Source organism: Protomyctophum parallelum (assembly GCF_964188405.1).
Source record: "Protomyctophum parallelum genome assembly, chromosome: 22".
Lineage (NCBI taxonomy): Eukaryota > Metazoa > Chordata > Actinopteri > Myctophiformes > Myctophidae > Protomyctophum > Protomyctophum parallelum.
Genome location: NC_139714.1, coordinates 14,204,828 through 14,232,004, shown reverse-complemented (window position 1 = coordinate 14,232,004; position 27,177 = coordinate 14,204,828). Strand labels below are relative to the sequence as shown.

At 42.9% G+C, this 27,177-nt stretch overlaps 1 protein-coding gene across 1 annotated transcript in view; it reads right to left on the bottom strand.

Annotated features, from left to right (window-relative positions):
• The window catches only part of LOC310853678 (uncharacterized protein), a gene marked incomplete at its 5' end in the record, with an annotated part of 54,113 nt that overhangs the window by 4,874 nt on the left and 22,062 nt on the right, over positions 1-27,177 (bottom strand). The window contains 28 exons of the mRNA XM_083758073.1: positions 147-200; positions 1,007-1,084; positions 6,448-6,564; positions 6,781-6,843; positions 8,197-8,259; positions 9,719-9,772; positions 10,108-10,161; positions 11,054-11,134; positions 11,598-11,633; positions 11,760-11,831; positions 13,108-13,179; positions 13,952-14,008; positions 14,382-14,417; positions 16,290-16,325; positions 16,785-16,829; positions 16,933-16,992; positions 17,751-17,786; positions 18,103-18,174; positions 18,469-18,594; positions 18,803-18,862; positions 19,063-19,089; positions 19,380-19,415; positions 20,044-20,106; positions 20,362-20,580; positions 20,746-20,784; positions 21,588-21,641; positions 22,698-22,754; positions 26,723-26,773. Of these exons, the coding sequence (XP_083614199.1) occupies positions 147-200; positions 1,007-1,084; positions 6,448-6,564; positions 6,781-6,843; positions 8,197-8,259; positions 9,719-9,772; positions 10,108-10,161; positions 11,054-11,134; positions 11,598-11,633; positions 11,760-11,831; positions 13,108-13,179; positions 13,952-14,008; positions 14,382-14,417; positions 16,290-16,325; positions 16,785-16,829; positions 16,933-16,992; positions 17,751-17,786; positions 18,103-18,174; positions 18,469-18,594; positions 18,803-18,862; positions 19,063-19,089; positions 19,380-19,415; positions 20,044-20,106; positions 20,362-20,580; positions 20,746-20,784; positions 21,588-21,641; positions 22,698-22,754; positions 26,723-26,773 (1,818 nt within the window). The remainder of the gene's footprint in view (positions 1-146; positions 201-1,006; positions 1,085-6,447; positions 6,565-6,780; positions 6,844-8,196; positions 8,260-9,718; positions 9,773-10,107; positions 10,162-11,053; positions 11,135-11,597; positions 11,634-11,759; positions 11,832-13,107; positions 13,180-13,951; positions 14,009-14,381; positions 14,418-16,289; positions 16,326-16,784; positions 16,830-16,932; positions 16,993-17,750; positions 17,787-18,102; positions 18,175-18,468; positions 18,595-18,802; positions 18,863-19,062; positions 19,090-19,379; positions 19,416-20,043; positions 20,107-20,361; positions 20,581-20,745; positions 20,785-21,587; positions 21,642-22,697; positions 22,755-26,722; positions 26,774-27,177) is intronic.

Sequence of the window (27,177 nt, the reverse complement as noted above, 5' to 3'; positions counted from 1 at the left end):
CAAGGCCGTGACCCAGGGGTAATGAGAGTGACGTCACTGTCTGTGTGTGTGTGTGTGTGTGTGTGTGTGTGTGTGTGTGTGTGTGTGTGTGTGTGTGTGCACGTGCGTGCGTGCGTGTGCACGGTGTGAGCGTCGGAAAAACTCACAGAAAGTCCAGGCTCTCCTTTATCGCCTTTCCCTCCTTCATTCCCTGCGTTGCCCTGTAAGATAAGCACACATCCACTTATACATAAACACTTCCCTTTATACCAGTCTTCAACAGGGGGTCCGGGACCCCTGAGGACTCCTCAGGGTTGGTTGATTGGATTCTTCTACTTTATTTTTTCATGAACCATTTGAACCCTATATAGCAATCCCTATTCTGACGAAAACTTTGGTGTAGAGGTGGGGAAAAGCAGACCAAGGTCACTATTAGTATTGAGCCTAGGGTTTAAGTGGTTAAATGTCTTGACAATACAAGGAATCCAACACTGATGATAGCGCTGTCAAACAAGTCTATCTGTGTGTGTGTGTGTGTGTGTGTGTGTGTGTGTGTGTGTGTGTGTGTGTGTGTGTGTGTGTGTGTGTGTGCGCATGTGTTTGTGTGCATGTGCGTGCGTGTGTAGGGTTCGAGAAGTGTGCCTTATACAGCAGTGATTGTAACTTGTTTCCATTTCAAGGACCCTAGTTTTATGACCCCCAAAATTAGGGCCACAACAGACCTGCCCATAACCCCCTCCTCAAGGACCCCTGGCGGTCCCCGGACCCCATAAACCCCTCCTCAAGGACCCTTGGGGTTCCCCGGACCCCATAACCCCCTCCTCAAGGACCCCTGGCGGTCCCCGGACCCCATAAACCCCTCCTCAAGGACCCTTGGGGTTCCCCGGACCCCATAACCCCCTCCTCAAGGACCCCTGGCAGTCCCCGGACCCCATAACCCCCTCCTCAAGGACCCCTGGCGGTCCCCGGACCCCATAACCCCCTCCTCAAGGACCCCTGGCGGTCCCTGGACCCCCACTGCCCTTACAGTGTCTCCTGTCCTGCCAGACGTGCCAGGGGGTCCTCTCTGGCATGGCTTGGCTTTGCCCCTTCTGCCCCGTACTCCCTGGGAAACAGAAGAAGAACAAATTCACCAAAATTAAAAATAAGAAAGTAATTTTTTGAGTATTTTTTCCCCCTAAATCATCTCTCCTTGACACTGACCACCTCTGGTAAAATCTCCTTTATCCTTATTGACGACTGGAAGGCACTCGCAACCGACCCTGGCTTGCAGGCCAGGTATACGGAGGAGGTTAGGAGGCGCTTTGGGCAGCTGGACAAGAGAGCGGAGCCCAGCAGCAAATACAGGAGTTTTTTTTTGTTTTGTTATCAAATGTTTTTTATTTAAGACAAAAATCACAATAAGACACGTTAACATCATGAATGACTTAAAGAAAACAAAACACATATAAAACAACACATAACAGCAAAAGCAAAGAACACAAAAACAAAAACAAACAATCCCACCCACCCCAAGATGCCACAAAATGTCATTACTCCTACTACTGTGCAATGGAAACAAAAAATAAATAATGATAATAATAATAATAATAATGATTAAACCATGCCCTTAACCAAATCTGCAATACCAGACTAAATCTCAATGTCTTCCTCTTTTGCACCATGCAATCTTGCTGTAGACATTTCTAGATAAATGATATCTAGAAAGGTCAAAGCCCATTGGCGAAATGACAATGTATTAGGCGGTTTCCAGTGCGAAGCAACCATCTTCTTTGCGGCCGCCAGCAAAGAAGACACAAATACGGGTGTTATTTAATGGCAACTGGGATATCATTTAACAAGAATAGAGATGGGGAGGGTGTGATGTTAATTTGTAGAATAGTCAAAAGGTTAGTAGCAACCAAATTCCAAAATGTGAGGACACTCGGACACTCCCACACCATATGAAAGAATGTACCTATGGTGTTCGAAGTGCAGAAAGTGCAGTTGTGATTATTTAAAATCCTCATAGCACACAATCTACGGGGGGTTAAGTATGTCCTATGAACAAAATTTTGATGAATTTGTTGATGATCAGGATTCCTAGAAGACAGGACAACATTAGACCACACTGTAGCAAATACAGCAGATTTGACTAGGCTGTGTGTTCCAGTGCTGGACATAGCTAGAACCTCCCTGCGGTCCAGACATTCGGGGGTTGTAGCGGCACGGGGTAGTGTGGAAGAAGCGCACCTCAACTTTGAGCGTGAAGTATACTGTGGAGAAACCAGGGGGGCAGTCAGACAGATATTTTGTGAAGCCACTAAGGAAATCGGGATTTCCTGAAAATTCATATAATGGCCTGTTGTGGCGCTGTCATTGGGCTCAAAAAACCCCATAGCTCCATAGAGATCCATGTATTTGGGCCCAACTTCACCTAGACTGTATTACCTTAATAAACATGGCCATGAATACTTTCTGCTTCCAGTCACTAGTTTAAAGTCTAATTTCTAATGTCATAATATTCTTTTTGGTAAATGATGGTCCCATTTATTAATAAAATTACCATAAAGTCGCGTATGTTCTGAGGGGCGTGGCTACCGTTACAGTCTATGAACAGGATCCCCCACCCACTCAAGTCAAAATAAAAACCAACGAAGAAGAAGGGGGGAAGTCCCGCCTCGTTGTCTGGGCCAGCCAATGGCTCAGCTGGGCCCAAACGGATTTAGAAAGATGGCGATTTACAATTCAAGGACTGATAGGCTTCATTTTACGTCCATATCAGACCCGGAGAACGCTTTGTTCATATTCTTTTTACAGTCTATGGGAGAGACGTGGGGCACTGAACGAAGTCAAGCAGTTTCTGTTCAGTACATAATGACACCATCAAAGAGGAGGAACTAATGGAGAGTGTGCGTAGAGTGCAGGCAGCGTAAGGTGAAAGGCAGTATGTGGAGGAGGGTCATCAATGAGATGACTGGGCCGAAGAGGACTAAGGAGGGAAAGGTTGATGGACACAGCCCAGAGGAGAGTGTGGTGACCTGGTTTAACCACTTCAAAAGGCTGCTGTGTACAACAGCAGATGGAGCTGAGGAGGAAGACATACTAGCAAGTCCGACGAGCAAGAAAACATATAGAGGAAAATATTAAGGCCTTTTTTGGCGAGAACCCCTTTTGGTGTTTTAAACATTATGTTATAATTTAGCTATTGAAAAATAGCAGATCTACAAGCTCATAGCGTGTCTGCTATTTTTTTTTATCGTTAAAATGTGCCTCAAATCTTTCAGAAAATTGTCATGATTTAGAAGATTTTATTTTTTAATTTCGACGTCAGGCCTAAATGGGTTAAGAGAATTAACGAAAAACTGGCTGACGGAAATAATTTGTCCAACCTCCATTGGGGGGCCTTCTTTCTTCTCACAATTTCAAATTGTAGCCTAATTAGGGGATGGGGACGGTGCTTATATGACCATTTCCAATTGTCTGAAGAGAGAAGGTGGGTGGAAACATGTCATGAAGTTTGTAATGATGGCAGTCAGTTGATGACTTTATAAATGAGTCACCTCATTTAGAGCGTAGTCTTACTCTTCCTTCATACAAACTGTAAAGGTTTTCTGTTGGCAGATGCAAAGCTACAGGGGCGTTTTCAACGGAAGCTGCGCAACGTGAAGATACAAAGCGACACCCGACGTTTGTAGCCGCTATACAAGACCTATAAAGCCACACTCCCAATAAGTTGCGCAGATGGCTTTTTAATATCACTGCTAACTAGCTGTCTGTCCATCTGGATGACATACAGTAGAAGAGGAAGTGTTGATTATATTGTAATCAAGCAGATTTCATTCTCACCTCCCACTGTGGGCACTAACTAGTTAATTCTATTTGTAGACAAAATTGACAGTGGTGGAAAAAGTACTGTGACACATAACCCTTCTCATTTTAGAATTAATTCTAACATGAGAAAGGTTATTCTATATAACCCCACGTACCAAGGTGAATTAGTTTAGATTATTAAGGTTTGTCTGTAACTGGTCAAGCATATCCACATGGTGGGTGTTTTTCTTCCTTTCATGACAGGAGACATGCAACAAATGTTCCTTTTTAACCCACTCAGTACGTTCAGTTGTCATGTATTTGACTAATTCAGTGATTGTGTGTGCAATCAATTCAGTGATTGTATATTCAATCAATTCAGTGATCGTGTGTTCAATCAATTCGTATTTAGATAATCCTTTCTGTTGCGCACTGAAAGGGTTGTGTGTAGCCGCAATTTGCAACTCTAGATTTTTTTACAATGGGTTGAATCTAGAGTTGCAATCCCCTCCATCCATTTCCTATTCATTATTTTCGGTTTCTGATCTGCTGGTCTTAAATGACGTTAAACTCACCAACATTGCAGCTGTAGTCCAAGCTTGAATTATCCTCTTTCAATCTGCCGAGCTTGTTTTTCATAAAAATCCCCCGTAGACATGTTATGAGTTACTTTCTGTCCAAAATATTCCAAGAGTTCACAATCCGAGCCGCCATATTGTATTTTTGCAACGTGCCGTAAAACAAGATGTGAGGGGGAGTGCTTGTTTAATAGAAGGCTGTGCGTGATGGGGCGTCACACTGCGTCTGCCTCTTCTTTGGGTGTCTTACCTGCGCAGGTAAGATTCTATTAAACAAGCGCTCCCCCTCACATCTTGTTTTACGGCACGTTGCAAAAATACAATATGGCGGCTCGGATTGTGAACTCTTGGAATATTTTGGACAGAAAGTAACTCATAAGTTGTCTACGGTGGATTTTTATGAAAAACAAGCTCGGCAGATTGAAAGAGGATAATTCAAGCTTGGACTACAGCTGCAATGTTGGTGAGTTTAACGTCATTTAAGACCAGCAGATCAGAAACCGAAAATAATGAATAGGAAATGGATGGAGGGGATTGCAACTCTAGATTCAACCCATTGTAAAAAAATCTAGAGTTGCAAATTGCGGCTAGGTTGTGTGGTGCTTTGGATGTTCTGTGATCTATTTATTGTGTGGAATATTATGCTGGCAATCTGGCACCCTAAGCAGGATATGTTCAGATATGTTTTTTATTGCCACTCGGGTTGTCTAGCAGCACACTGGCCATGTTGCACCTCTGTAGGGTGGAGAATTGTGTTTACATGTACTACCTGAGCATGTTGGATTCAGGATTCTGGAGAAAACTTCTGGGAGAAGAAGTTTTCTTTCTTTCTTTCTTTCATATTTATTATTATTAGAGTTATACTTTTGGTTAATGATAGTAAGAGCCTGAGGTGATATTAGTAGGGGGCTATTGTGTTGGTCTGTGTGTTCTGTCTTCAGTCCAGGTGGAGAGCTGGAGGATTCTGTGAATGGGAGAAGAGGCTTGGGTGTTGGCTTCATTGCCAATCAGTTAGTAATTGATGCTCAGGTTCCTTCTCACCTGTGAGGACCTGATCACCCTGACAGGATTGGTAGCTGCTCTCGTCTCCATGGCAACGCTGAGCTGGAAGGCCTAGCCCACCACTATAAAAGCCAGTCTGAGCCTGACCGTCGCTACCAACCAGTGACTTTGATTATGATTTGAAACCCTTCGGAAAGGATTAGGTTTGCTTAGTTGTAGTTTGCCATTTGTTGTTGTTAGTCTGATTTCAATTGCTCTTCTGCCAATTCAATTCATTGATTCATTTTATGTAAAAAAGCTGCTGCTTCTCATTTTCAACATGTTGCGGGTCTTTGCCCCTAGACACTAAGGGCTGTATTTTGCGTGTCTTAAGTACCAGGTCTTATTCCCTAACTTGAGTAAACTAAAGACCTGGAGGCGTGGTCAATGCTCTTTGGCCACTCAGAATAGCCAAATGGCATTGATCACGCCTCCAGGTCTTTAGTTTACAGGGCTGTATTTTGCGTGTCTTAAGTACCAGGTCTTATTACTTAACTTAAGACCTGGAGGCGTGGTCAATGCTCTTTGGCCACTCAGAATAGCGTCTATTTGGCTATTCAATAGCCAAATGGCATTGATCACGCCTCCAGGTCTTAAGTGTCCCATTTCAGTTGTTCAACATCTTTTGCGGATCTACAAGCTCACAATGCATCGCACTGCCTCCCCCTGGCCAGCCAGGGTACCTAATGGAGGGGAAAGGAACTAATGAATGGAAGGTGTAGATGGGTAAAGTTCTTGTGTCGTGGCTGTTTCCAACTCTTTCGAGGTATAGTTACTGTAGATGCTCCGTGCCAACCCTCCTCTCCTCAAGACATTTGAAGTGGAGCTGAGTGGAGAGAAGCACCTCTCAATGCTCCACTCCACTGCCACCACTCCACTCACAACCTGTCACTGCCCCATTCTGATGAACCCATGAAGACCTGGAACGCATCTGTGGCACCTTAGCTTGTAACCACTTTAACCGTTATTTGAATTTACCTGTTGAAAAATAGCACGCACCACGCACACACACACAAGTGTGACGTGCACACCTGTGGTCCTCCTGACGTGGCCTTACCTGTGGTCCCGTGTCCCCCCGCAGCCCCGGCGGTCCCGCCTGTCCCTCGTCTCCGTTGCTCCCGGCACTCCCGGCCGAGCCCTTGAACCCTGGGAACCCGGCGAACCCCGATAGCCCCTGCGTGGAGGAGAATGAAGGAACCGGCTCGTTCATCGTGTACCAGGGTTTTATTATTATGTGAGAAGACATATACACTGTGACTGACTGTGACACACACACACACACACACACACACACACACACACACACACACACACACACACACACACACACACACACACACACACACACACACACACACACACACACACACACACACACACACACACACACCTTTTCTCCCTTCTGTCCTGGGACTCCATCCACGCCGTTGATTCCTCCGTCCCCCTTATCACCCTGAACGTACAGTGACACAATATTGATTGAGTTTGTAGAACAGGTACAGTTCAAACGAAAGACTTGTTTACATAAGGGTCCTCCATTTTAAATTCATCAGAACATTTAGAGACGTACAAATATACGAAAAAAAGGAAATCATCATATAGCAGCAGTTGCTACTGTTAAAATATGACTCCCCAGTAAAACAAATTAAAAAACACTTGAAATAGACACTTGTGCTTTCTAGGGTATGATTTGGGGCCCCATCAGATGAATGCAAAATTAATATCAACATCCTAATACTGTCAAATAATTATGTGTTTGCGTAACGGGTCCATTTGGTTCCATTTGTACAGAGTTAAATTAACAGTGGTTTTACAATATAAATTGGGGTACCAGAGATATAAATGCCATTAAATCGGGGGTCCGTAGCATAATGCGTGTGAAACTGGGGGGTCCATGAAATTAATATGTTTCGAAATCACTGCTAGAGCCGGAAAAATCCTCCCTTGTCGGGGGGTCACTGGCATATGTTTTCAAATGGGGGGGAGTCCGTGGCCTAATACATGTTGATTTGGGGGTCCTTGACACGAAAAAGTTTGGGAACCACTGGTATAGGAGACCATTTCCTAGTGCGCGCTCGTTTTTACCCCGTCGGCTATACCGTACCTTGGGTCCAGTGAGTCCATGGAGGCCTGGTACCGTACCTATACCGTACCTTGGGTCCAGTGAGTCCATGGAGGCCTGGTACCGTACCTATACCGTACCTATACCGTACCTTGGGTCCAGTGAGTCCATGGAGGCCTGGTACCGTACCTATACCGTACCTTGGGCCAGTGAGTCCATGGAGGCCTGGTACCGTACCTATACCGTACCTTGGGTCCAGTGAGTCCATGGAGGCCTGGTACCGTACCTATACCGTACCTATACCGTACCTTGGGTCCAGTGAGTCCATGGAGGCCTGGTACCGTACCTATACCGTACCTTGGGTCCAGTGAGTCCATGGAGGCCTGGTACCGTACCTATACCGTACCTATACCGTACCTTGGGTCCAGTGAGTCCATGGAGGCCTGGTACCGTACCTATACCGTACCTTGGGTCCAGTGAGTCCATGGAGGCCTGGTACCGTACCTATACCGTACCTATACCGTACCTTGGGTCCAGTGAGTCCATGGAGGCCTGGTACCGTACCTATACCGTACCTATACCGTACCTTGGGTCCAGTGAGTCCATGGAGGCCTGGTACCGTACCTATACCGTACCTTGGGTCCAGTGAGTCCATGGAGGCCTGGTACCGTACCTATACCGTACCTATACCGTACCTTGGGTCCAGTGAGTCCATGGAGGCCTGGTACCGTACCTATACCGTACCTTGGGTCCAGTGAGTCCATGGAGGCCTGGTACACCAGCAGTGCCAGGTGATCCCGTGTCACCCTGTCACACAGAGATGATACGCCATATGTCACTTCCATGTCACATGTACAGTAAAGATATTATCAGTGGTGGAAGGTAACTTTACTTATATTAAGTAAGATTTTGAGATATTTGTGTACTTTTCTTAAGTATTTCCAATACCTCTACTTCTACTCCACTACAGTGTATACTAGAGGCAAATGTTGTACTTTTACTCCACTACAATTGTTTGAAAACTTTAGTTACTAATTACTTTATAGATTTGGATTATTATGACAAAACACACATTAACCACTTCATCCCTATACATTTAGACCATTTGAAAATAGCAGATCAACAAGCTCACAATGCGTCGCATCGTGACACATTGTGAGCTTGTTGATCAGCTATTTTCAAAAGTTTCAAAAGTTCAAAAAGTTGAAAACTTGAAATGGGACTGTTAGGTATTTGTGGGTGATGGTCATTGGCCCTTTGACCTTTTAATCTTGTTGCCCTGTGCCCCACTCATGTCGGTTCCTCGTGTAGATATTATTACTTCACGCTGTCTCAGCGTCTAGTTAGTAAGAAATGTTTTGGTTTCCCGATTACACTGTCTGTCTCGTCCTGGGAGACCTTGACAGCCGGGCCTAGTGGCTTGGCCTAGTGGCTGGGTGCCGGGAAAGAATCTTATCAGGAAGTTGCCCTAACAACGCCCAGCCTCTGTGTTTTCCCGGTCTATACTTCATTTATGAACTACAAGTCATTCAAAACTACATATCCCATTACATTGATTAGGATTCTCCTCTGTCTTGCCACGTCTATTTTGTACCCTGTTCTCCATTTTGATTGAAACAGTATAAATACCCCCTGCCATTTTGGGATGGCAGGAGAGACCACTCTTGACATGCCCTCCGGGGCATGCCAAACCTGTAAATATATGCTGTATGTGAATCCTGTTCTGTCTCTCTGAATCAATATAAAATATGGCTAAAAACCTCATTGCTCTGAACGGACCTCTCTTCTTTGGTGGACACAGGTAACATTTTTCATATTGGCTATTTACTTAAAGTATCCTGGTTAAAGCTAAGCTAAGTATATATTGTAATTCGATTACTTCTAAAAGTATTTCTAGAGTTCCGGTGTTTCGGAGCTCTCAGCTCCCAGTATCATAGCTCTCGCTGTCGAAGCTATTTATAGTATCTATTTTCATACAGTCCTTAGTCCTTGTTTTTATAGTCTATTAAAAGTCATTGATAGATAAATTCCTATCAGGGACATTTCTGCATAATGAGTATGTTTTCTTATGGTACTTTAATTTTGATGCCATTACTTTTACAAAAAGAAAATCTGGACTTTTACTTGTAACGGATTATTTCTGCATTGCCGTATTGATACGTATTGATTTACTTACTGTAAGTAAAACATGAGTACTATTTCCACTACTGGATATTATTTACACACACACTTAAAGCGGATTAATTTGAACAAACCAGTGTCTAACCTGTTCTCCCTTCAGTCCTGGAGTTCCCATGCGTCCTGGCAACCCTCTGAATCCCTGTCCATTCAAGTACAAACCAGTAAGATGTAGCAAAAGCCCAGTACACTATTGTAAAAACTCAGTAAACTATTGTAAAACCCAATACAATTACATTTCCACAATTATGTGCTGCACTTATGTGCTGCCTAAATGTCTTACTGTACCACTTGCTGTTTACATTTCTGACTAATAAAGTATTGAATCAATCAATCAATGAATCTGCTACGCATCATATACTGTAGAAATTTGGTGCTTCATCAGTCCTGCAGTTTGCAAAATTCACGCACGCACGCACGCACGCACGCACGCACGCACGCGCACACACACACACACACACACACAACCGTCTTCACCTTTTCTCCTTTGTCTCCATTGTCTCCTGCTAAGCCCGGCTCACCCGCATCTCCCTGTAAACACATGTAACATCTTCATTTGCTTTCACATTTCACAAGAAATTCCTGAACACAAACAATAGAAGATGCACAAACTTGGGAAACTCAACAACAAGTGTTTCAGGATACAGGAAGGCAGCAACGTCTCCTAATACAGTATGGAGGAGACGATGCTACATTCTAAACTTACATACAGTATGGTCCATACTGTATGTAAGTTTAGAATGTAGCATTACGTACATTTCTATTTATAAAGCCCCTTTCGAAACAAAGTTACAATGGTGCTGAACACAGTATAAGCAATCAACAAGTCAAAACAAAACAAAAACAGGAAACAGCACAATAATGTAAACAATACAATACAGCAAGAACTACACTTTAACATTCTCTTAAAGCCGTCGACCGACTCAGCATTTTTGAACGCCTTTTGTGGTTATACTTTAGCTATAACTGAGTGCCGCGCTACAAGCTTGTAGATCTAATATTTTTTAATATAATATATTCTTTCAGAGCGAACGTTTTTAACTCAAATCTTTGCTTCTTGGAACAATATATTTTCAGATGGGGGTCGGCGGCCAATTATATCCTTGACATGAAATATTGAGCACCACTGACATAGAAACATTAGGTTATTCAGAAAACAGTCAAGACACTTTTTTATTTCGACATCAGGCCTAAATGGGATAATGTAGGCACAACCACTGCAAAGGACCGGTAAGCGGTCACTCCCAATGATCACAGACACTGAAGAGAATTTGGCCGTTTATCAGCTCTTGGCTTATTGGGCAATCTTGCAATGTGCAGGCCTCTCACGACTTAATGTATTACAGAGGCTTCAAATTGAGAACACAAAAGATTGGTCCACGACCCAGAAATGGGATACGACTCAATGTCTCCTGCACAATACCTGATCCCCCTTCTGGCCTTGCAGTCCAATGTCTCCTTTGTCACCCTTGGCTCCGTCCAATCCGTGGTCCCCGTTGCGACCCTGGAACCAAAAATGAAACCATGACCTCGATGAGGTAGACCAGGTAAATAAACCACACAGAACAAGCCGAGCATGTGGAAGCGCCGCCCAAAGTCTGTGCTTTGGGCGACCCTACCCGTGCGTTTTCAACCTAGCTCCGTGGTTCTGCGATGCGATGGCCGGAGAATATACACGGACAGCGGACACCCAATAGTTACAGAGAGTGACACAACAACAACACGGAACAACAACAGAACCCGCCCAGTACGGAAAACACAGGGTCAGAGGTCAAAGATAATTTAGATAAAGTGTAGCCTATGTGTGTCTAACTCGGATCGCACTGCGACACAGATTCGTGGCACTAGACGCGAGGACCCGCGGGTTGAGCTTCTATAGTATTTGTACACTCTGTGTGTGTGTGTGTGTGTGTGTGTGTGTGTGCGTGCGCATTGTACGTATGTGCACGCGATTCATTGAATCCTACCTTTACACCATTGATGCCAGGCTCCCCGGTATCTCCCTGTTAAGAAATTAGACAATTAATGCAGCACCACCGCCAATTAACAGAGATAACTGATTGTTTCTTCTCACTGGTTTCAAAATATTAAATTAAATTAAATATAAATAGAGATGAATGCTTCCTGACCTTCTGTCCTACAGGTCCTCTCTTTCCAAAAGGTCCCACTGAACCCTTAGAGCCTGCATCACCTTTCAGACCCTGAATATCAAACAGTATAGCATCATCATTCATCACGTTAACCCTTATAATTACAGAAATGTGATACTGCTTGTTTTTTGTTTTGTTTTGTTTGTTAGCCTATTATTTTCTTTTACCCCTTTGTTCTCTCAAGGTAGTCATTATGCCAATGAATGTCCCCTGCCAATCCCCACACATTTCTGTGTTGCCACCACAGCTGCATGGCTGCGAGCCATTGTGAGCTTGTAGATCAACTATTTTCACAATGTTTGCCTCTTTCTTACGTAATATTTCACAATTCTGGCCACTTTAGGCATTTACAAGTTCTTAAAAGTCCTTACATTGTAACTTTAGAAATGTGCAGATACCATTTATACACTTTTAGGCAAATACCCTGTATACACTTTTAGGCAGATACCATGTATACACCTTTAGGCTACTGCATGTTGGTTTATTTACTGTTGAGTGAGAAATGTATAGGCTAATCGGGGACCGATTCTGCAGTGGAGGGCATGTCCTTTAAATCTGTCTGTTGATGGTGACTGGTATGTGACCTACGTTGCGAGATTTTCACTATACGCAATACCTGCACACAAGAAAGTAAAACTCACAGCTTTATGGTTAGGGTTAAAATTGGAAACAAAAGAAGGAAACCAGCGTGTGTGCGTGCGTGCGGCGTGCATGCGTGCGTTTATGTGTCTGTGTGTGAGAGTCTGGATGAGGAAGTAAAAAAAAATATGTATTTCTTTTTTTATCCCACGATTTTGTAACCCATTTTCACCCCTGTGTCAATTATTTAATGTGATCCTGGGCTCTACACACCCTCCGCCAACCTAGTCCCCATAATTATATGGGGGACATGGGGAGAGCAACAGACTTGAACTCATGCTTCCTTCATGCCTGAGTGTCCAAGTTGCTCCTTTACACCTGACAGGGGGGAGTTTCCCTGGTTGGACATAGCGCGTGGAAGGAACACGTTATTCCAACCAGTTCCTTTCCCCTCCATCAGGCGCCCCGGCTGGCCAGGGGGAGGCAGTTTAGAGACCAGGATTACTGCATGTTTTTTGTGAGGGTACCTACCCTAGGGGACACGGGGAGAACATGCAAACTCCACACAGAAAGGCCCTTTCGCCAACCCCGCCTTCGGGTATGGGCACTGATGACGCGGAGGAGGAAACACGCCGCCAGCACCCACAGCGTCCCGAGCGGGAATCTAACCCAGAACCTTCTAGCTGTGAGGCGACAGCACTATCAACTGTGCCACCGTGCCCCCAAAAACGTTATGTTTTGTTTCTACCTTGACTCCAGGAGGACCGTCCTCTCCCTTCTCTCCCTTGTCACCATCGAACCCTGGGGGACCGAGCAGACCCTGAAACAAGCCCAACGTCACAGACCGTTACAATTTACAAACCAAAGCTAAATCAGTGCTTCCAGGGGAGGCCCACTTGAAAGTCCTGAGAGCATTCATATACATAATACATTTAGTATACAATACATTTTCAGGTGGGTTGGTAATTTCAGCCAATCAGGAGAGAGTACCCATGCATCAGCTTCAATTTTAAAGTGTTTTAAAGTTATCTGTCCTGATTGGATAAAATTGGTATTCTGAAGAAAAAATATGTTCTGTTTATTAAAGAGCTGAGAACTGAACAAATATTCACACTTGCTGCACACCTTCCAGCTTTTATATAGAATTCTGTACTAAAACTAATCTAACAAAAAACATGTTCTATTGGGGTTCCCAAACCTTTCAACCCACGACCCCAAAATAATGCTGCCATTGACTCGCGGCCCCAACCTACGGCCTGGAGGTATAATTTTATGCACATAAACGTGCACATATGGTGCACATTTGTCTGCACATGTAGGGGTTTTGTAACAATTATTATTAAAATGTATTTGTTATCATTTTTACATTTCACTCATTCTGTTGAATTGAGGTGTGTAAAATATCTTTGACCCCACTGTCAGTGTTCCGCGACCCCATGGGTTCCGACCCCAATCAATGCTATAGTCTATATTGTGTGTGTGTGTGTGTGTGTGTGTGTGTGTGTGTGTGTGGGGGGGGGGAGGTCTTTGACATGAAATTGTTTGAGAACCGCTGGTGTAAACAAACTTGACAAGACTTTAAGGAGACCTACCGCTTCTCCCTTGGTCCCTTTGTACCCGCGGGGTCCTTGGATCTGGAGGACACTCCCCTGTGGAATCAAACCATTAGTCCTCAACATGAATGAAAGAAAAGACCACATGCTTCAGTACATTTACGTTTGTAAATTAGCACTTTAATATATTATACTCATACTACAGCGGCACTCAAAAGCAGCAAAGGTAGCAGATCTGCAAGCTCGAAAGGTTCGCACTGCGTTTCGAGCTTGTCGATCTGCTACTGAATTTGGAATCCTGAAAAGGTAACAGATTTGGACATATGAGGTTTCCACCCGGCAGAGACGATATAATGGAAGAACCGGATGCCAGGAAATATGTTCACGGACATTAAAAGGCACAGTTGAGCAGTCAAAAATATAATAATTATCATTCAACTTTCACCACTTCACAAAAACCATATCGTACCCGCTCTCCTCTGAACCCAGGTAATCCGCGGTCACCCTGGAAAGAAAGAGAGGCAAGGTTATACCTTTCTGATTTGAAATTAGATGCATAAACAAGCATTTATCTTGTCCTCCAAACACGATATACTCCATTCCCAGTGGAGGCATGTGACTCCATTGGGAATGGAGTCTGCGAGGAGTTGAGAGCTTGTAGTTCGGCTATTTCATTTCGACTAAGAGCAAAGGTCTGCGAGTTTACAAAGTATTGAGGGTTTAAGTGGTTAAAGGACAACTTTGTTTTTATTTTTTTCAACCAAAGTAAAAGATGAATTTTCTGGGGGGAGTTGAGCCTACGACACACAGTATGGCATCGCCCTAGTCACATTCAGTAGATCCCGTGATCTTTTGTGGCCAGATGTAATTTCCTGGGGTCTAGTAGGACTATAGTAAATAACAATAAAGAAATTGCTGTGAAATTGTCAAAATGAATAAATAAATAAATACCGGTAGACATATTTAGCCACTTGTTTGAATGCCCCATCCCCGGCAAAAAAGCTAAAATTGGAAATGGAAGAAGATGATGATGATAATGATGATGATGCAGCTACGCCTCAAAGAGCAACAGCAATCAGACGAGCAGCTAAAATGGCCAGCCAAATGATTGCATTTCAGCCAAAGTCAGCCAAGTTACGTCAAGAGAGGAATCTTTCTCTCTCTGGCTAGTGGCGCGCATGCAGTCACAGAGAAAAACAAAGTGTTTGCACACCACAATTGACTGATTCTGAGGACAGCAATTGCTCACATCCAAAGCAATGTTGCGATGATTTTGAGTCTGCATTCTGTTTCATTTGCACAATTGACACACCGCTGCTAAAAATACATTGTAACCATCCGTACCGTTCCATATTGTTATTTATTTTATTTTTTCCTTTTCATCTATTATGTGTCGACGTACTGTAGCCCAGGGGTTCTCAACCCGTGGGTTGTAAATAATTTACAATTGCTAACTGATTTGGTGTGGACTGGCCACAGGACTGATGCCCAGGTAGCAGGGGTGGACTGGCCACAGGACTGATGCCCAGGTAGCAGGGGTGGACTGGCCACAGGACTGACTGATGCCCAGGTAGCAGGGGTGGACTGGCCACAGGACTGATGCCCAGGTAGCAGGGGTGGACTGGCCACAGGACTGATGCCCAGGTAGCAGGGGTGGACTGGCCACAGGACTGACTGATGCCCAGGTAGCAGGGGTGGACTGGCCACAGGACTGACTGATGCCCAGGTAGCAGGGGTGGACTGGCCACAGGACTGACTGATGCCCAGGTAGCAGGGGTGGACTGGCCACAGGACTGACTGATGCCCAGGTAGCAGGGGTGGACTGGCCACAGGACTGACTGATGCCCAGGTAGCAGGGGTGGACTGGCCACAGGACGTACCGGTCATATTACCGGTGGGCCGCTCAGTGATGATGATTAAAAGATAATAATAATTAAAAACAGGCAGGCAAAGTGAGTGACAAATAAACCCTCTTCTATCTTGAATCCCTTTGCCAGCATTCTTGTGAGAGCAACAAAGGTTTGTGTAGTTGTCTGTTGGTTTAAGTATCATTCAAGTTGTTCTGTAAAAGTGGTGGATTTAGGGCTTGTTTGTGTGTGCTTCGACGGAGCAGGCGGTAGAGTTTCTGCTATCTGCGCGCTGGTTCCAATACCACTTGTTTATCCTGAGTTCTCTGTCCTGATTGGATAAAATTGGTATTCTTAATGTTTTTTTGTGTCTTTCGCCTTTATTTTATATTTATTATTTATGTATTTGTTCTCTGGCCCAGCCATATAAATGCAACAAATTGACGAAGCGTACCAAGTCTTGAGGATTTTACTGTGCACAGATATTGAGAGATATTATGAAGAATTCATATTATGATAAATCTGCCCACCTTTTCTCCTTTGCCCCCTAGTAAGCCTTTTGGACCCTGCAAAAATAGGTCAAACACAAGAAGACCTTTTCTGTATATAAAATTTACAATGTAGGCATTTAGCAGACACTCTTAATCCAGAGCGATTTACAGTAATCAAGGTAAAAACAAGGTAATACATCAAATACATAGAAACAGCAATATGGGATCATATAGGTAAACAGAGAACCTATCATCAATCTAGTCTAAACAGAATATCGAAAGAAATTAATAATCTGTACAATGAAATTATACACACTTTAGGATGCCAGGTCAACAAATGAACCTGTCATCTGTCTAAATATCGTGCTACCTAAATGACATTTTAACCTTTGCATAAGACTGCAAGATAATCAAGGCTAGGTGCTACGGCAAATGCGGGCTAAAGTGGAGTCTGCTGAGGTGAGTCTTTAGATTGCATGAGACATTTTGCCTTCGTCTTATCTTTGTCTTTATCTTATCTTGGAAGTTACTCACTAGAGGGCCGGTGGGGGCTTTAACTCCAGGAGTGCCGTTTTCACCCTGAAACACAATCACACAAAAGAATTGCATAATAAAACTTACATATACATTAAGCAAGAACATATTCTACGTATACATTAACATTTCTAAGTATAAAACTCACCCTTCTACCAGGGTTGCCGGGTATACCCCTGGAGCCTGGCACTCCTCGAACGAGCTCCCCCTAGCAGGGATAATGTGAAATTAAATCCAATCAACTTTTGGGTGGATTTTTCAATAGGTTAAAAAGCACAGTTAGGTTAAAGCAAGTTCATTTTGTACTCTGCTCTAGATCAAAACCCTATCGGCAACACAATTAAATCAAATGATTACATGGCTTGGTTGAATGCTTGATTCTGATTAGTCAAACGCTGAATTCAGCGGTGAGTTATGTGATGATAATGACCGCTCCGCTGTATAACAGACCTCTGCCTAATCAAACCCTCTGAGCACAAGCTGCGTGGCTGCGCCCCGTTTGGGAGATAATTCACAGACAGGGAGTTTAACCATCCCTTACTTAATGAATTGTGTTTGGTATTCATTTATTTTGGGGTGCATACGTTTGTTCATACAACAATCATTAACAGCCATTAAGTTCGACAACACCGTCTTCCCGACATGCACGGCAGGTTAAAACTAACCCGTGGCTCCTGACATGCGTGACAGGTTAAAACTAACCTGTGGCTCCCGACATGCGTGGTTAGGTTTAGGGTTGGGTTATGGGTAGGGTGTCAGACTCATGACTGTAGGACTGTTAGTAGGCCTATGTCAGACCAAACACATGAACCCGTTTATTTTGTCCTATTTATTTCATGACAACTTTTCTTCTTATATTTTCTTTATTGTGTCACAATGGTCCTCCATAAAAAACAGACATTGGTACAATGCTGATCAGTTTCGTTTTTATGAATAAAAACAGATGAAAAAGTATATCATAAATACCTTTTCACCTTTCACTCCAGGCGTACCGTCAACACCCTGTGAAGCAAATAACACCCCTCCTGTTAAACCAGCTGTTAAACCTGTCAAACACCATTACAATTTAGGCATTTAGCAGTCCCTCTACAAACTTAAGGAGACGATATATCCATTCTTAATATTCCGGTGTATAATGTATACTACATTTACAGTAGTCTTGTGGACAATGTCACACCAACATTTCACTGCTTAAACTGTATGAGTGAGTGATAAATAATCCCGTCTTCATTCCATCTCTGACTTAAATAATATGAAGAAAGAAAAACGATTCCATATTTCAATATACTGTACGGTTGGCAACTCTAACTTCTGTTACCTGTACGCCAGGCGGTCCTCGCCCTCCAGGGGTCCCAGGTGTTCCGTTCTTCCCTCGTTTTCCTCTGTCCCCCTACACAACACACTCCCGTGTTACTTCAATTGAACTCTGACATGGTCCATTTTGAGTCACACATTGCGAGCTATTTTTTGGAAGAGATAATTGAGTGTATGTAGTAGGCTATATAGAGCACTGGTTCCGAAACCTTTTAGCTTGAGACCCTTTTTTTTCTTTTTTATATTCATATTCAAACAAAAAAGATAAAGGATGTTTGTACTCGTGACCCATGTGTCCACGACCCACCAATGGGTCCCGACCCAGTGCTTGGGAAACAGTGGTATAGACGGTATTTGACATATTTATTACCTCTCTCCCGGGTAATCCGGGGTCACCATCATGACCCTTGGATCCCGGGGTACCTGGACCTCCTGGGTTGCCACGGATACCCTGGATACCTTGAGCACCCGAAGGCCCCTGCTCCCCTGGCTCCCCCTGAGCAGGGTTAAAAGTGAGACACAAAGGGAAACGGAAAGTTGCAAAAACATCTACCGGTACTTTCAAATACACTGAAGTGTTCTCAGAGTGCAAGAGTTAATTTATTTCCTTGAGTATGTTTGCTATTTTTGCGTAACACCTCGTTAAACAGGGCTAACCAAATTAGTAAATAATTAATCATTTAAGACAGACAGACAAATTTCACCTTATGTCCTGGAGGACCAGCCTGTCCTACTGGACCTCTGTGACCGATACCTGGCTCACCCTAAAACACACACACACACACACACACACACACACACACACACACACACACACACACACACACACACACACACACACACACACACACACACACACACACACACACACACACACACACACACTTTTAAACGTAATATACTTATGGAGTGAAAAGTGTAAGAGAGGGTGATGTGTTGTATGAGAATATTCACGTTTGCTTACCTTGTGTCCTTTTTCACCAATTCCCCCCTGAAAAGAATGAAAAGGGAATGTAAACAAATGCACACAAAATCATAATTATACTGTCTGTCTGTCTATCTGTCCTATGGATATCTCCTACTATAAATGTGCCACATCTCTGCGTGCGTGTACCAAAAGGGACACAGACAGATAGTTAAAATGGGTGCTATGACAAGTTGACAACGGGTATTATTAGGTTCCCAAGTTGCATCGTTCTCAAGTAGGCCGGTGGCCGACGGGCACGTACAGGTCTAGTAGTTATTAATTCATAATAATACAGGCTGTTGACATGCAGTCACCTTTGGTCCAGTCAGTCCGTTCTCACCCGGGCCTCCCTAAAGACAAACATGTACTGTATGTCAGTCATCACATGATTATCACAGATAACTAAAACCAAGAAAACATGCCGTACTGCCATTTGCTGATCCTTTAGAATGCTGATGATGATCCAAGGATGGAATATGACTTGAAATATGAGAGTGTGTGTGTGTGTGTGTGTGTGTGTGTGTGTGTGTGTGCGTGTGTGCGAGCGAGCGAGCGAGAGGTTAGGTTTAGGCATTTAGAGGTTATAGGTTCATGAAGACATCTGGGGCTCCATTTTCGTTCGAGCATTCTAAATACACTATTTGGGGATTTAGCAGTGCATGGGGAAGGGGTGTTGTTCCCTGTCTAAATCCCTAAAACACCTCCGTTACCCGTTACATTATGCATAGGTGTGGTTTGGGTGTTACAATAATTAAACCAATCACTGTGCCACATGCCATTGCCTTTAAGAGATCCCTTTTCCGTTGCCCGTTATGCCCAGTGCTATATTGCTTCATAGTCTTATGGAAGGACTGACAAGACAACCATATATGGAGGCGTATGGAGATGTGACAGGGCGACGGACGGGTTTTGCAGGTTTTCATAGTATAACAAATGTGCGTGTGCGTGTGCGTGTGTGTGTGTATGGGGGTCTCATACCTTCAGATAGTAGTATTCGGGTGGGTATGGCACATCTTCATCATCATATCCCCGCCCACCCCCCTCCCCTGCCCGAGCTCTCTCCATCTCCGCCCGGTGTCTCTCTCTCTCCCATTCTGCTCTCTCTCTCTCCAGGTCCCTGCCCCCTCCTCCCTTCTCCTCCTCCTCCTTCTCCTCCTCGGTGGCCTCTCTCTCTGGCTCTCCCTCCCTCTCCCTCTCCGCCTGCCTCTCCCTCTCCATCTCCATCCTCTCCCTCTCTCTCTCCGCTCCCAGTCCATCCTCCTCCTCCTCTTCCTCCCAGCCTCTCTCTGCATCCACATCGTCCTCTTCCTCCGTCCTCCACCCGTCTCCGCTCCTCTCCTCCTCTTTGTCTCCGTACTCCGGGTGAGGGTCATCGCCTCCGTCCCTTCCTCTCCCCTCCTCCTCCTCCTCCTCCTCCTCTTCCTCCACCTTCGTCGTCCTTCCTCCCTCCTCTTCCGCCTCACTCTGTGCGTCGTCACTCCCGAGGAAGGTGTGAGGGTTGGGGTTCGCTCGCTTCTGGGAACAGGTGGACAGGTTCTTTAGAGTGAGAAGCGCTCTATTGGCCTCATCAATTTATCATGCCATATGAAAAGCGCTCTATATCGTCACTTTAACTTCTCATTGTTTTATTGTGGATCAATGCTTATAATCAATGGCTTCTTTTGTCCATCACAGACTTACATTCCAGCTGTTGAAGCCACTGGCACCAGGAGGCCATGACTTTGAAGAAAAGACAGAAGGCGCAAATGTTCTCATTTATGGGAGTAAAAAATAGTACAGTAATGTAATATTCTTAATATTCCGGTGTATAATGTATACTACATTTACAGTAGTCTTGTGGACAATGTCACACCAACATTTCACTGCTTAAACTGTATGAGTGAGTGATAAATAATCCCGTCTTCATTCCATCTCTGACTTAAATAATATGAAGAAAGAAAAACAATGAAATAAAATAAATCAATGGCACCATTATCACCCCGGTTCAGGTGGGGTGGGTATACAACTCACACAGCATGACACGTTGCTATAGCTGACCAAGAACAGAGGCTTAACTAATCATTTCTGTAATTGTGTCCTCAAAATTTGAGGACAGAAATTATTATATAGCCCTTTCCTATACCCAAAGTCACTTTAACATAAAGAAAAGGAAGGAACCAACTTTAAAAAGAACAAGACAGAAATTGTAAAAATGTTCAGGTGCTCAAAGGAACACTTGAGTTGTTTTTCCAATCTTGTCCCAATGAAGGCACTGTCAAGTGTCAACGATTGTTCCATTTATGTCTGTGTCTGAGAGGCAGCTTGAATATGTATTCACAAACGTCATGGACGTCAAATATGACTCATTCAGCCGAGTGACATCAACATCTGGGAACCTACTGATCACTTTCAACCACTTTCAGCCTGCGCTGGGCTCGTCATCACAGGCCAAAGTGTTTTTGAACAGGGCTTCAGAATGTGTTTTTTTACATGCTGTTACATGGTGTGACTAATAAAGAGATGCTCGAAAACCAACAACTTACCTTTTGTGAGTCTTTGTATCGACGTCTGCCTCCCGGCACTCCAGGCATGTGAGCCTACAACGGCCAACGGGCAGTGACATCGGATATGTAGCAAATAAGCCTATGATTTATCATCAGTGATATCTGATACAGTATATGTAGCAAATATGGTATAGAAAATGAGATATCAGCAGTGATATAATGGTGCATTTATATAGGCGCTTCACAGAGATTGTGCATTACATTCACCCATTCACACACACATTCACCCATTCACACACACATTCACACACATTCACACACCGATCCCGGAGGAAACTATGCAAGGCACCAACCTGCACATCGGGAGCAATTTAGGGGTTCAGAGTCTTGCTCAAGGACACTTTGACACTAACTCTGGGGGAGCCCGCGGGTTTGAACCAGGGGGGCAGTCAGACAGATATTTTGTGAAGCCACTAAGGAAATCGGGACTTCCTGAAAGTTCATATAATGGCCTGTTGTGGCGCTGTCATTGGGCCCAAAAAAACCCCATGTATTTGGGCCCAACTTCACCTAGACTGTATTACCTTAATAAACATGGTCATGAATACTTTCTGCTTCCAGTCACTAGTTTAAAGTCTCATTTCTCATGTCATAATATTCTTTTGGGAAAATGATGGTCCCATTTATTAAAAAAATTACCATAAAGTCGCATATGTTCTGAGGGGCGTGGCTACCGTTACAGTCTATGATCGGGAGCCACCCCCCGTTCGAGTCAAAATAAAAACCAACGAAGAAGAAGGGGGGGGGGGGGAAGTCCCGCCTCGTTGTCTGGGCCAGCCAATGGCTCAGGTGGGCCCAAACGGATCTAGAAAGATGGCAATTTACAATTCAAGGACTGACTGGCTTCATCTTACGTCCATATCAGACCCGGAGAACGCTTTGTCCATATATTTTTACAGTCTATGGTTTGAACTGGGAACCTTGCGGTTGCTCTATCCCTGAGCCACTGCCGCCCCATATGTAGGAAATATATTTCCTTTTAACACAGTATAGGCCTATAAGTATAAGTCTCTCTTCTTATTTTTTCCCTTGGAACTGAGAGCTCAATGCTTGTTGAAAATGTGTATTTGCTACTAATCGTGTGCCTACCGTGTGATCAGGCCAGGGGGCGCTCTTCTTTATCCTCCTGAGATGAAATCGATCCACCTGGGTCAATGTTTTTAAATATGAAATTCAATACAACGTCATGCATGATCTACAACCTACACAGTAACACAGACATGGTTATTGGCAGTGGTTTCGAGTAATTAAGTACACGTAGAGTATCTGAGTACTAGTAGTACTGCTTTTTGAAAACTTGTGACTTTACTTCACTCCACTACATTTCTAGGAAGGGACATCATATAACTGGTCCACTCCTCTCAAATGCTGATGATAATATGGTGCAACTTTTTCTATTTTGGCTACTCGATCTGTATCTCAGAGAAGATTTCGTTTATTTAATTTTTAACGCGTGAAGTGAACAATGGCTTCCGTTATAGCATTCTAACTTTCCAGGAATAGCTAACTTTCCGTTTCGATGAGCTTGGAATGGATTCACCATTGATGATGTCACTTGTACACTTTGTTGCTCTTTTTGTTATATTTATGCATATATGTGTATGTGTATGTATATGTATTATGTATATGTATATGTATATGTATATGTATATATATATATTATTATTACTATTATATTTTTTTTGCTCTTACTGTAAAGCACTTTGAACTGCACTCGCTGCCTGAAAAATGTGCTATATAAATAAAGATTGATTGATTGATTGATTGATTGATTGTAGGCAGATTTCTGAACTGTCTCTGAGAGACAGAGTGAGTATAGACAGAAATATTTGCATGAGCATTACTTACATACTCTTTGTTCCTTGTGGAACATAAGACTGTGGCTATGTGTGCTTCCATCTGGTGTGCCTCGCCCCATGTTAGGTTTAACTGAGGTCAGAACTGAATCATGAGCATTTACTGAGTACCGATTATATGAAGATAAGGTTGAAGTCTTTCTTTAAGCGCCATTTAGAAAGAGTGAAAACAGTCAAGGTCCATGCTTGAGTACCTTGTCTGGAATATGGAGATGAGATGTTTATGCCCGACAGCAACGAAAGACTATATGGGACTATATTTGTGGTAGCCTATGACCGCTTCTCTCAACAAAAACTTGTGGTGTGGTGGTGTGATGTGATTTGTCATTATTGTTTTACTCTTGTCAACAAAGCAATATTCAAATATTTACCAGAGATGTCTTGTGTCTACTCTACTGTATAGGACAATGAACATTGATTATCTTCTTAAAGGGACATTTCACCACTGGAAGAAACTGCAGTCACTCAATGCTAATTGCGAACGCAGTGATTGCACACACACACACACACACAGTAGAAAACTTAAAAAAATTACTAACTAAAAAGAAAAAAAAAGTACGTAATTTATTCTAATTGTTGTTATTGCAATTTACGAGCCGTCTTACTTGTAGTATTTGTAGTAGATAACAGTAGCATAATTTTAAATTTGCACAGTATTCTGTGACTATTTACAATGACCATAATGCTTTGGTGCACTGCTCCAGGAAGGAAGTGAGACCACTGAGATCACTGGCACTTTGAAACACTAAAATATCAAAAAATCTGGTTGCAGTGGCCCTTTAAGGAGTATTATATTGACTTGATTGATTGTTTGCAGTATATCAATGAATCAACTTAAAATATATACGTAAAACTCCAGAATGGAGTAAAAATGTGACATGCAGGTAGGATGTGTAAATTCCGTCTGACTTTGGTGCTCTATGGTGTTGCATAATACATAAATATAAGAATAAAGGACACAGCCATGTTTATAAAGTTATTTGAACATATTTTACTTGGGCTACATGCATAGAAAGGTTAAACACGGGAGAAGGACATTACAAAAAAACAAAACAAAAATGTCACCAGTGGAAAAAGGTTTTGTAAAATAGATATTATGTAGCTGATCAGAGCAACATATTTATTTCTGAATGTTACAGTTATTCAAAGTGTTTAAAAGTAAACAAAAATACAATCTTTTGTCTCCGTGTTTCAATAAATAAAGCTTTTCATGACAACTTGATACAAAATGGATACACAAACAAATCTGTTATAGCAAAGTGGTTCTAAATCAACTCATCTAATCTAGTCTTTGCAACACAAAAATATTGTTGTTTATTTAATTTTTTGAACATAAATAAATTAGGAATAGATGTAGAACAAAACACAAGTCTTGTCTCGGGGGCGTGGCTTTGGACGAGTGACATCACGGCGTTGCGTGAAAAGGTTGTTTTCCCCCCGTTGTGAAAACGGTGATGAGGTTCATGGGCGATCGAGTGGCGATCTTCACCAGCGATAAACATCACAGTAAAACGTAAACACTCGGCGTTCAGTCGATAACGAACGCTTACGGACTCTAGAGTCACATTCTCTCAGGGTTTAAGGGATGTCCTGTGTAACAAAAAACAAAAAGGTGAAAAAAGAGAAAGTATTAAAAAATTTAAAATAGAAATCCCATTCATTTCCGGAAATATTTATATATTATTTTAAGTCTGTAGCCAAGCCATCCAGGCTCCTGATGAATCATGACCATAAAACATTTGATTCTGAGTCACAGAATATTTTAATATTTAATATAGGCTACTATTTAATAACTACCCCTTTTTGTGGTTTTCAAATATTTATGGACACAGAATCAAAATGTTTTATGGCCACGTTTCACCAGGAGCCTGGATGGTCTGATTCCAGATTTAGAATAATTTCTCATTTTTGTTCGAAAAACTAAACAAAAACGAATGGGTTTTCTATCTGTGGCACCACAAAATGGCCGCCACGGCTATGCCCTAAAAGCTTTCCGTTTAATTAATTACTCCATGAAGAGTTGGCATATTATCGCATCATTCCTACTCAGGCATAGTCATGCTGCAAAGCATGCTGGGACATGGCAGTGTTTCTGGTGTCCTACTGTATCTCATGCTTTGATTTTATGTTGTAGCTATATGTTCGGTGGATGTAGGTGTGCATTTTAATGCTTAGTAGGCTATATAATTGTGTTATGAATTATGTTTTCAATTCACATTGCATTCGTATTAAAGACACCTTTTTAGCACTGGTGAATTTTTATTTTTTTCACATGTTAGTAAGAGAAGAAAAGCTTGAAATGACAAGTGCTCATGGTTAATGATATAATATAATTATGAGAAAAAGACAGAGGACACTCACAGGGCTGGGCTGCTGGATCAAAAACCAACAGAAGAATATATGAAATCCGCACTCAGGTATAATACTTGGTTTGGAAGATCAGGGTAGGCTCAAAAAGGGGTTGAAATGTTGTGCTTATATCTCGTATTTCGGAAAGCAAAAGCACCACATATTGACCGCACAACCCCAGCCACCCCCTTGACCTTGAGCACGTGTCAATCACATTCATTGATTAGTACAGCGGAAAGAGTTTTGCATTCCCACGCATGCAAGGACCTGTAAACCTCTAAAACCCCCACATGATGGCCGTGCTTGCCGACAACAAGATCTGAAGCTAGCAACGATTGCATGCAATACGATGCATTGATGGTTTTGTTCTTCTTAAACCCCAGCATACATATTGTGGGGAAAGCTTTCGCACGCGTCGAAACAGCGAATACTTTCCGCCCCAATAAAAGACAACCGAAAATGCACTAGTGAGGGACTCGGGTCAGTGGTTCCCAAACATTTTAGCTCAAGACCCAAAAGAGAAATTAGACTTTTCCCAAAGTAGTGAAAGTGAAAATAGCTTAATGATAAATTTTCACTAAACGGTTTGTTTTTATTTATTTAAATATGTTGGAATTCACTTAATTAAAGATTAAAGAAGTTTTCTTGTTTGAACTTCGTTTTAAGGAATATTTAATTGCAACACATCAAAATGGGTCCCGACCCCCCACCCACTGTTTGGGGGAAAGTGGTTTAAGTGGTTAAAGATCAGTTGTTGGCAAGTGACACTGTCGTGCGATGGAATATAAATTAAGCTTATAGGATAGGATTCAGCCTATTTTAAATATCTTGGCTATTTCTGGCATGTGCCGTTGTCTTGCAATGAACTATATGGCCCTTTATTAGTCAACCAGAAAATCCGATCTGTACCTTGTCTTTGTCTTGTGTCGAGAAGGGAGGCATCGGTGTTGAATCTTCCTCCTAAATCAGGGCAAAACAGCGGATAAGACTTGTGTAATAGAGTTGCAACGAAATTTAAAACCCAATATGCAAACTGCATTTTTAAATTCAAGACATGGCCTTATTACAAGAATGTTTACCTTATCTGCGGTTAATACCAGAGGTTTTTTTATGGCACAAAGGCCAAATACCAGGGGCATTCAGAAAAGACATTAAGCCCAATGAGACAATTAAGTTACTACAAAATGTCTTCCCAATTAATCCCCCCCCCGCCCACACACACACACACACACACACACACACACACTTCAATGGGCTTGATTTGAACATAACTCAAATATCGGCAGTGCGTGGCATGCAGTTGTATCTGTTAAGAGTCTGGAACGTACAGTATGCGGGTGCATTGGTGTAAAGATCAAAGAACT